General features: G+C 35.4%; 1 protein-coding gene across 1 annotated transcript; it reads left to right on the forward strand.

Annotated features, from left to right (window-relative positions):
• The first annotated feature begins 3,314 nt into the window (after positions 1–3,314).
• LOC133518868 (uncharacterized) lies at positions 3,315–11,740 on the forward strand. The gene is made up of 6 exons (XM_061852623.1): positions 3,315–3,761; positions 6,330–6,422; positions 7,338–7,493; positions 7,917–8,006; positions 8,950–9,276; positions 10,269–11,740. The coding sequence occupies exons 2-6, from the start codon at positions 6,350–6,352 to the stop codon at positions 11,591–11,593; spliced, it is 1,971 nt and encodes a 656-aa protein (XP_061708607.1). The 5' UTR covers positions 3,315–3,761; positions 6,330–6,349; the 3' UTR covers positions 11,594–11,740.
• The last annotated feature ends 22 nt before the right edge of the window (positions 11,741–11,762 follow it).

The following is an 11,762-nucleotide window of genomic DNA, read 5'->3' on the forward strand; positions in this document are numbered from 1 at the left end:
TTAAATGTTTGACACAGTAACGTAATATGCTTATTTAGCACTAGTGCGCTAAAGTAGCACCATATGTACTGTAAAAATATTTTTCATAATGTCAATTATCCACGGGGGGTGGCAAAGAGGGGAGGCCTTTGCCCAGCAGTGGGACACTCTAACATGCTGAAAAAAAATATCCACAGAGAAAATTGAGGACTTCGTTTGTATGGAAAAACAGCCGTCCTCTTTCCTCTTAACGTTCAAATTAACATACCATTAGTTAGATTAGGTTATTATTACCAACTGAATAATCAAATGCAACAAAGTATTTCTTCTAATGCACTTTCAACATAAACAAACTTTCGTTCGTGGAGCTTCTAGAAATTACGATAAAACTATTCCATAACTAGCTTGATCTGCTAATACGCTCTCTCGCACGCGGGTGATCGTATAACGTCTACCATTACAAACTCGGATGGACTGTCTGTCGAGGCAGAGGGCCTTTGGTTTATTTGGTTTAAACTTTTAACGTAAAAAGCAATTTCAGTAAGCCGCTTTAGCGTTAAAAATTTAAATGAAAAGAAGATCAACTTCATTCTAAATATTGAAATAGACATATTTATGTTTTTGGCTGTTTCTGCGCTCTTATATTGAGTAACCTCTTTGGACGTTCGGAGCTTCATGTCATGACAATTTGGCAAACACAAAAGGATGAAAATAATCTATAAAATGTTGAGATAAGAAATATTTTCTTCGTGCCTGTTTTTCATGTCTATGTAAATAACATTTGAGGGTTACTTAATTTATGAAGTTTTAGGTAATGGAGAACCGTAACTCTGTTCTGTCGGTTACCTATTGGAGAGCTGTTTGATCCAACCTTATTGCCATCATACTGAAAAATAAAGCTAGAGATGAAAAAAAAAAAAACAACTGGTTGCACTCTGGGAGTGCCGGCAAAAGTGCAAACTTGAATATGAACGTTGTGCATTTTTGATATTTTGGAATGGTTAGGGAATAATTTTGCACGAATTGCTTTAATTATCAGTGTAAAAGTACTATCATTTATGTGGTAAAATACAATATTCATTTATTGCGCTATCGTACACAAACATCACAATTATATTACATTAAAAATTGTACACTTCAAAACTATTACAATTATTTAACATTAAAAAGTTTATCTCTCAGAAAAATCAACTTCCATCCATAATTTCAACGACTCTTACACCACCATTTCTAGACCCAACATGGAGTTTTTCGATCAGGTCACGTGTCCGTCTTACGAATTCTCAATCTGACGAATCTAACAGTCACGTAAACTGTCGCGAGTTTAACATTTTTTCCCCATCACAAAAAAGAAGCGCCGCTAAAGAAGTTTTCACTTCAAAAACTGTTTATTTTCGAGGCTGATTTGGTAGTTTATCGGAATGCTTTATTTAAAGGGTACCCTATTGACATTTGACGTAAGAATCTTAACTTAAACGCGTCTATTATTGGCACGACGCAAATTCATTCGCTTGTACATTCGACTATATGATGGTTGCACTTTTATCGTCGCACTGCTAAGACAGGCGATAAAAGACTGGAAATTTCAGACCCCCTAATGTTTCTGTTCTTCTATATGTGATTGAGGTCACTCGTCTCCTCAACTACTATTCAGTATTCTCTTTGTGGACGGTGTGCCGAGATATTGGAACAATACAACGACTTCGTATTTGTCCGTCAGATTGCCCGATGTCAAGTTTTGTCAGATATTTACAACAAAAGTTAGTCGCTATATATTGGCAGTATGTATTACGTTCTAAACAACATTGTAAACTATGTTTCATTTCCTGCAACGATAAAAAAATTAACAGGCAAAGCGTTACAAATTTCATAGTTTCTTCAGCAGAAGTAACAAAAACACGCATAATTCATTATTACACTTTAAATCAGGTTGAAACGTGAATTTATAGACAGGATTGGCAAATTAATGTTGATTGATTAATTTTTTAACACTTTTTCATGTTCGGGCGGGAAGTGCCCGTTTCATGTGATGCACTCAGAGAGAGCACCCGCAAGGGCCGCAAGGCACTTCTTAGGGCTATTGAACCCTCAATAGCCCTTCCGTCTATTCGTTTAACCCAAAAGCCTAGATATTTTAGATTCCATTAACCCAATGGAATCTAAAATATCTAGGCTTTTGGGTTAAATGAATGGACTAGATACTGCATGATACTTGATAAACTGCTACACCGCTATAGAAGATAAGGGGTAGAACTGGATTTTAAACATATATAGCCAACTCGCCATAAGTATGTTTCCTAATCTAAATATTCCTCAAAAATGCAGTTCGCAGTCTTGTGTCTGCACCCCGAACGACCGGTTAAGGCAAGCAAGAAGCAGAGAACTCAGTAACCTGTCGGGTGTACCTAGCTAGAGGCACGTGGAGTCGCTATACTACATCAGCTCGCCATATGCTGCGTTAATTGCGCTGTTAATCCAGTAAATTGAGACGACGATGTGGTTATCATTTACCCTACGCTAGGAATGTATGGGTCTTGGGAAACAATGTGTTCCATGTTAGAACTATTGGGAATTTATGGAATATTGGATGAAATCAATTGACTTAATACTGGGCATCGGGGCTATGGCATGCCTAATAAAATGGTATGAAAATTTATTTCTAGCTGACGGGTACTCGCCCTCATAACATGAGCTCCCATAAAAAGCGACATCTGATGGCTCTGGGTAGAGAGTTGTCACTGGACTTTAAACGTACGGCCAACTCGAGATTTATATAACTCGACACAAGCTGCCTTGCGTTGACTGATTGCAGGAGGAAAACCAGCAAATTAATGTATTTGTGTTACGCAAACAACATTTTTTAATAATATACATAACAACCTACTAATTAAAAATTAACCGTTTTTGTGCGCATCCAATGCGTAGCAGCTGTCGGCATTGCGTTGCGTGAATCGATGAACGGTCCAGACAAGGTTATTTTTTTCCGTTTCCTTATGGTTTGCTGAAATAGTTAGTAATTAAGTTTTTACATGCATGATATGAAATTTAGGAGCCACAGATAACTTATTCCATGTTTTTACTACACATACGGCCAGATTAGAAGAATGTGATACAATAACGATAAGTTCTGGTTTAGATAAGTTCTCATTTAGATATCGTTTGTATATCGTATAATTGGCAGAAGCAGCTCGATTCGGGCAATATTCTCCTCTTGCCTCGTTAAAGTAGGATATTCCCACGCTAAAACAGGATTTATCGTTAGTAGAGTTTAGTATAATGGGCGACACTATCGGTTTGATATGTAACGTATATATTTTGTGACAAATAGCCGTACAACAACTAAATTAGAGAATATTGATTCCTCAATAAAAACAACCATCGCATTTGAACCATTTCACCATGTACGTTTTATGGGCGCCGAGATCTTTTCCTGCATTGAATCACGTCAACAACACTGACTTGACACTAAATTCTACATACGCAACCAAGTGAGTCTTCATTATCGCCTATCCCGTTCTATCATTTGGACCGCGAAAGGGATGCACGATTGCCAGTTTTCCTTTCTCGGCGGGTGTTATACGTCACTGCACATTTCTCTGGGCCCGAGTTGGAGGCGGTAATATCAAATCAGTGCTGGTGTTAAGCCGGTGTCTTCTGCGTTCTTAGAACAATATTGTGATATTCGAATTATTAATTAATTGTGGACGTTGACAGTGGACTGGCGACTTTATTTTAATTAATTGGATTTGAGTTTTAACATTAATCAAAGTTTTTTGATACAGGTAAGCTTTAAGTTTTGTATTATTTAACATGGTTTTCAAATGTATTGATAGTAAGATGTAATACAATTTCCACTTGTACCTATTTACACATGAAATAAAGTTATGCTAAAATTCAATATCCCTTATATTCAAATCATCCCAAAATGTTTTATCAAAATATACAGGCTACGAAGAACTGATCTGTGCGGTAATTATTACTGATACAAAAACATTTTTTACACCCTTTACGGTTTAAAAACGTTTTTTTAATGGTCTAAAATAAATGACTTTATTATTGTTACTTGTGTAGTATGAAAGACTTCAACGCGCCATAGGGTACATATTACAGGGTCAAATTGCTCATTCTGCATCATTTTACCAGTAGGGTATGTACGTAAACATGGTAAGAAGTAGGTATATTGAGAAATAATCACAATATTAAAAACAAATGCAGGGTTGTATTTAGCTCCTATCTTTAATTAACTAATAGTTTAATTGCATATTTGTGGTTTAACTACTGTTTCTTTGATTACTTCATTCATATAGTTAGTTGAGGTACTACTTCTACTGTTACTCTTAATAATCACACTAGGTAAAATTATATTTTAATAATTATATGATCATAATTTACTGCTAATTTGTATCAAAAGGTACATTAATTAAAATACAAATATCCCAATCACAATATTTTCGAAAGAACTTTTAAGAAAGAAAGAAAATTTTGTTAATATTAACTTACATGAAACGCGTCACTAGCGTGTTAATGACCGTCAAATTTCGTGAAAGTGCAATCTAGGTCGCGTCCCGGAGTTACTTGGGTTGCATCAGATCCTCATAATCAATGACGCAGTCGGCTTTCTATTAGTATTAAGATTACCGTTCTTATGTACACAAACTACAAAAGCATTACATTTATTTCAACCAAACAATCACATAGTTATTAAACAAGAATGAATACATATAACATTACAACTTTACATACACAAAAATCACTATGTCTAAACTTAAAATCTAAAAACCAAACGCATGCACATAAAAGAAAAAAAAAACAAAGACACTAAAACTAAAAACAAAAAAAAAACAATTAATATACTGCCCTACTTAAAATATTGACCCCATTCAGACTCCCCAGTCCAAAAGTACCAAAAATACTTGCGGAATTGCCGCGCTGGATGGCAAGCGATATTTGTTGGACTAAGTAGGAGCCTGAACGGGGATCGCACCCTCTGTCACGTAGACGCCGCCCCAAATCTCTAACCATTTTTTTTGCGTCCGAACACCACGGCCCAGCCGTTTCGACCGCAACCGGAACAAAATCGTACGCTGGTTCCAGGTTGGCATATTTTAATCGCTTGAGCCTCGCGGCATTTTCCGCGGCATTTTTTTATCTGTATAATGTAGGTATTGTAATATAGATATTTTTAAGACTATAATGTAATGTTTAATACCCGCTGGTTGTTGTATTTACAAATGGTTATACATTTCATGTCACTATTATGAGATTGTTATGATGTCACTGTAATTTATTATTTACTTGTAAAAGAGCCTTTGAGGCCTACTCGCAGAATACATTTTTGAATATTAAATTAGAACTTTTTCGACACCAAATTAAGTGAAATTTCTTGAAAGCGGCTATTATTGTTTACAGATAATTTACAGCCTTAGGCTGAATAATTTTGGACTTCTTTTGGAGCATGATTGTTGTAGCAACGTTGCTACAGCAACTGTGCAATTTGTGTAATGTTTGATCAGCTGGCTTGTGCTGCTTGGGCAGCTATTCAAATAATAAATATATGTCTAAACAACTACTTCCCTGATCTGGTGGTCTCTGGCAAAATGTCTGTTGTGTAAGATAGATAAACTATAATAATAATAAATATTCTTTAACTATGTTTGCTAGAAATAGCCAAGATTGTGATTAACTGATTACTTATTAGCAAAAATGCAGAAAGAGGATCTAATGTTGTTCATTACGTATACTCATTACACCACTATACATTTTATTCGACTTTACCCTTTAACAGACCTAATTTACACATATCCAGAAGTCAAGCTTCATTGCCAGTCCTGGAAATTATGCATAAGAAAAAAATACAAAACAATAGGATGGTAATTTTTGCCTAATAGATTATGACGTATACATTAAATGAGTAACCTAATATTCACACACTTAGCTTTGTAAACAATATAATTAATTATAGGTATTTATTATCGTGTAAAAATTTTTTTTTATATAAATTAAGAATGTTACCAATCTGACATAACATGTGTACCAAGGGGAAGTGGAGTTAAATGTTTGACTTGTAAACCTTGCTATAATATAAATTACTAATATACTAAAAATACCAGAATTAAGTAAGCAATATTTTTGTGCCAGTTACAATCGTGATTTTATTTTGAATTCAATTTCTTTTGATGTCTCACGCCAAAATGAACAATTTTCATTCAATCACAATTCATATAACATTAAATTTAAAATTATAAAAATTCATTTATGTTTCACATACATACGAAATATTATGGCATACGAAAATTTATGTTTGCATATAATTTATTAAAATATAATTAGCTAGTTGTATTTTTTTTCAGACGGGGACTGAGTCTTTACAATGAGGCTCTCCCTGGTGTTCGAGCTTCTTCTCATATTCGTGCTTTTGGCTTTCGCCGCATCTAAGAGTATAAGTAAGTATAATAAGGCAAATAACTGATAGGCAAACATATGTGATGGAATAAACTTCTTATTTGTTAAAAGATAAAAAATCAAATACTTAACTGCGTTTGCATTAACATATTACTTCTAAACTTAAGACACATTATTTTCATCGCTCCTTTGTTAATGGATTATTAACAAAGGAGCGATCTACGAAAAAAATCATTAATATAATTATATTTTATCGACAATTAACTTAGACTACACCATGATGTATGCATGGAGGAACCTAGTCTTCAATAGAAAGACATGATACCACGATCCTCAGTATTGAGGGACCGACTGAAGAAGAATGCTGGACCAATTTTAAGACTATATTTTTATTTATTAATATGTAATATAAAGTAATCATACAGTAAATTGGTTTACTACCAAATGACTAGATAATTTTAATGCATGTCTTACTGCTACTTGCATTTACTAGCAAATGTATGAACTCACACTTAATTCTAATCAGTGTAAATCACATGCCTTAGTGAGTGATAAACGCAATGGTTACGCTTTGAAGTATACGTGCATGTTGCGTTTCGTTTCAGTACGCATTATTAATTATAGAGTCGTTTATACTTTATAAACACGCAACCCGGCCTAAAAACTAGAATAATGACCAATATTTTAGTTAAACGATGAACTTGGTGAGTTTAATAAATTCTGCAAGTATTGTGAAAGTATTTTCAATAATTTACCATTTTAACCGGTTAACACATAAAATCTAAAAGTTTTTGCGTCATACTAACGCGTAAACAGGTTCTTGCATTTAATGCGGAAATGATAAATTTAAATAGTGGAGGATAAAAAAGGTCCAATTATTATATAGGAATCTATAACTAAAGACTTTTTAAAGACTCGGGAAGCAAATTAATAATGTTAATATTTTTGTTTTATAGAAAAGCAGAAGAATAGCAATAAGAGTGTCCGCATCGGAAGCGATGAGAAACAGAATGACGCAAGCAATAACATCAACAAGTACTGCAAATGCTCGGAATCATACTGCAACTGCTGCCGAGATTTTCAGTTGCCCGTGGTCAACTTAGATGGACCAGGTAATATTGCTAAACATTCAGAATTCATTTAAACTTTTAAGATATAGGCATTAGTGAATTCTTAAATCCTAAACATAATACAGTTCCATGATCTTTTACAATCCTGGGGACCGATTTTTGAATTTCGAGCGCTCGATTTCGTCACTTGAAAATCTGTGGAAAACGGCGAAATGCTATTTTTTTCAATACAAGCGATAGAAATTGAAAATCGAGTGTTATTGACCACTCGTTTTCAATTCCATTAGGCGAATTTAAATGCCTAATAGTGGAGATATTATTGAACAAAATACACGAAATCGAGTGGTCCAAATTCAAAAATCGGCCCCCAGTTCTATTAGAAAAATAAGTACCATCAAATAATTTGTATGGATTTACTCAAGCTTGAGGTTTAAAGTGTTAATTGTGTATTTATTATATTTACAGGTTGTGCTTCTCTAATGTATCTTAGTGGCGACAAAATGTCGGTTTCACTGAGCTTCGGAAAGAAGGTCATCACCAACCGGACTCTCTCTGGTAAGTAGCTGCATTTTACACCTCACACGTGTAGAGTTGGACCACGCTAAGTTTTCATGCCAAGTATGGAGTTTATAGGGATATGTTTCCATTCTTACTGCCAACTTTGTGCAAAGTCAGAGTGGTCAGAGTCTATCAAACGAAGAACAAAAAATAAATAAAAAATAAATAAAAAATAAATAAAAAGATGGCGTAGGAAAAGAAAAAAAAATGGCACAGACAATAAATTAGTTATTTACGATACAACTGCAAAAAGTAGGCAATTCGCAACGAGTGGTGATACATTAAAACACGACGGAAGGGAGTTTAAATCAACACGAGTTTCGAATTACCTGTCCTATTCGCACGTGTATCGTACAACGTTTTACAGTAGTTATGGACTTATGGCTCTTTAAAGTTTCGACATATGCACGGAAAGTGCTCAACCCGCACGCGTGCGGGAAAGTAGCACCATATGTACTGTAAACAATTTTTATTAATTTGATATTGTCATTCTCATCGTTTTAATTTGAAATGCAATCCACGTTTGTTCAGTGTTCTGCATCAATTGTATAACTAGTATATACGGAAATAGTACATTGTATCACATGGGAGCAAAAGAAATATATTTAGGGTGAGGGCGTACGTTGAATTCTTAGCGTAGTGAGGGATTCGAGTATTTCAAGTGATAACGCCCAAGGTGGAAATTAGTTTGCTATCATGTGACACATACTCCTTTTCACATCACCTCTGAGGGATTTTTTTTATTTCAGAATATTATTTAAGCTAAAAAAAGTGACCTAGAACAGAAAAGTATTACTTACCTAGCAGGGAAGACAAAGCCTTTGTCGAATAGGTGTTGTGAAAAATAATAGGCAGAGAGATTGTAAATTAATTTCCCAGCAGTTTCATTTAGGTTTGCAGAGAGATTACATACCTATACTTTATATTTTTTGGTTAACAGGTCGCAAACCGACCCCAGTGTGCATGCCACTGCCAGGGGGCATTTCAAAATTCTGCGGAAGAGTTTACAATATTGCCCGTGCTGGTGAAGAATTCAGGGCCTGTTTAGGCCTAGAACTCCAATCTAAGAGTACTGTAGAAGCAGCTGTGAGAGTTTCCTGCTTTAAGTTTGGCCCTAGAGGAGTAACGTCAGAGGCAGCTGACCCACTACCGTTAATTCCTCAGGATGAGAAGGCTGATGATGACGACGACGATGATGACGATGATGATGACGACGATGCCTTTGGACTTGTCGGAGATGATGATGATGACGACGACGATGACGATGGTAAGCACCATTTTAATAGTTAGGATACGATTTTAATATATGAATTTTATCATAAATAATTAGATTACTACAGAATTATGCATCATACTAAAGACCTTTCAATTAGTGTACACTTGTCTAGTGTGTCTTATACGAATATACTGCGTATGTTTTTGATATAACCACAAACTTAAAAGAGTCGTAGGTTACAGTGGTATGAAATAATTAAGAAAAAAAAATAATTTTATCTTAACCACAACAGCATAATTCATTCTTGAAATGTTTTCGAGCGGCAATGTATTTCGAACATCTTGATCACTTGTGACAGTTGGGATGTCGCGTCAATAATGCGACGTTTTGAGTTATAAATTAATAGTTTAAAAAACACTAGAAAAACACGCTTGAAACCCGATCGTGTTCAAAGTTCATTACGTGACCATTCTCACAAGTGCTAACACGACTATGATGCGATATTCCATCATGGAATGCCAGTGCCTATCTTCCGGCTTCATCATCAGACCTTGAAACCTAATCGTGGATAAAAGTTCATTACAAGACTTTTCTAACAAATCCAATCACAGCTATGATACGATGATCCATCATGAAGTTCCAGTTCATATCTTTCGACTCCATCATCAGATCAGTTCGACAGTACCATATTATTGTATTGTCATCAGAACTACATACAGCTGCCAATTTTCATGACGCTACGATCCTTGGAAGATGTTTAATTAGTTACCTTAGATTCCATTACATAGTTACATACAGGTCGACCTAATAAAAGCGCGTGAAAAACAAATTAGTGTTACGCAAGATAACTACTAATAGCAGCTTGCTTTGAATAACCTTTACAAGGATTATAGACGACAGAAGAGAATTCCATTCTTAGGAGAAGTATTATTAACCTAGCTTAATTTTATTACACTAACTTTATTTTATTTCATTCATATATTATGCGAGATCTTTCCACCCTGCCTTACTATATAAATGAGAAACTTTTTCTTAACTTCCAGGTCTCGACGCTGTTAATGACGTAGATGGCGCAGACTACACAGGATTCAGCCTTTTAGGCGACGACCTGTTGGGCGACCTATTTGGGGGTTCATCTGGAGGCAAAAAGACAAAAAACAAGAATAAGATTAAGAAACAAGCTCCTACTTCAACAACCACAACATCTACGACCACTCGGCGACCTCGACCATCTCGAAGACCAACCAGAAGGCCAACGAGAACTAATACTCCCAGGCCTACTACCACAACGACTGTTAGAACGACTACTGTGAGGGTTCGTCCTGCGAGCAGAAGGCCTACTCGCAAACCAGCGAGGCGTCCGTCTCGTCCATCTAGACGGCCGCCTTCTACGACTGTGGAAGTCACACCAGTTACTGAACTATCTTCAAGTATTTTGTCCACGGAAACGACACCTACCTTTAAAATGACTACTGCAGGACTTCCATCAACACAAAATATTCCATTAGTAAGCCCCGAAAAGGAACAAACATTCGAACCCGTAGTAATAGTGACACAAAAACCTATGTCTACATTAGCTGATCTAGCTACTAAAGATGAAACGCAGTTTGGCGATCCTGGTCTTGAAATGTCATTAGCACAACTAACTGGACAATTATCTGTAATGCCTGTAACTCCTATTTTACCTACTAGCGCTAAGGTATCAAGTATGATCACTACCAACAGAGAACAAACAAATTACGAGAAAATTGAAACCATTACACCCAAAACAGCATCTACTGTTGCTTTTCACCCCTCTTCTGAGGCCGATGCAATTAACGACGATTTGGTGCAAATAGTGCACGATTTAGATTCTCACTCAGAAGAAAATATTTCAGAAAAACCGGTTCAATCAGCTGATGAAAGTCGATCTCAAAATGGTCAAGGTGTTGATAATGATTTCTATGAAAGATTAAAATTTGTTAAAAAAAATAAGGGGAATGATTTTGACTACAAGGACTTAGATGTTATCGGATTATCTGAAATTGGCGAGACCGTCGGGAAAGAAATTGGTTTATTGGGTAAAAAGAATAGGGGGAGCGATTTTGACTACAAGGACTTAGATGTTATCGGATTGTCAGAAATTGGCGAGACCGTGGGGAAGGAAATTGGTTTATTCGGAAAAAATAAGAAACATAATCGAAATAATAAGGAAAAGGAAAACCAAAAAGTAAAAGATGGTAAAAGAGGTAACAAAGACTATGATGATATTTTTGGACTAGATGAATTGAGTCATACATTAGGCTTTTCTGGAAATGATAACCAAAAAAAGAAAAAGCCCAGAGGAAGGCAAAACAAAATGATGCGAGGAAATTGGGATCTAGTATGACGTTAAAGACAATTAGATCTAAGTAGGCACCTAATGTATAAGGTTATTTATTTATCTTAACTTATTGAATCGCTGTAAATAGCATTATAACATGTAAGTGATTATTTATTTTGACTGATTTGACAATAAAAACATGTTGTGTAATAATGTGTGGTTTATTATTTGTAAT

The sequence above is a fragment of the Cydia pomonella genome, chromosome 6, assembly GCF_033807575.1.
Source record: "Cydia pomonella isolate Wapato2018A chromosome 6, ilCydPomo1, whole genome shotgun sequence".
Classification (NCBI taxonomy): domain Eukaryota; kingdom Metazoa; phylum Arthropoda; class Insecta; order Lepidoptera; family Tortricidae; genus Cydia; species Cydia pomonella.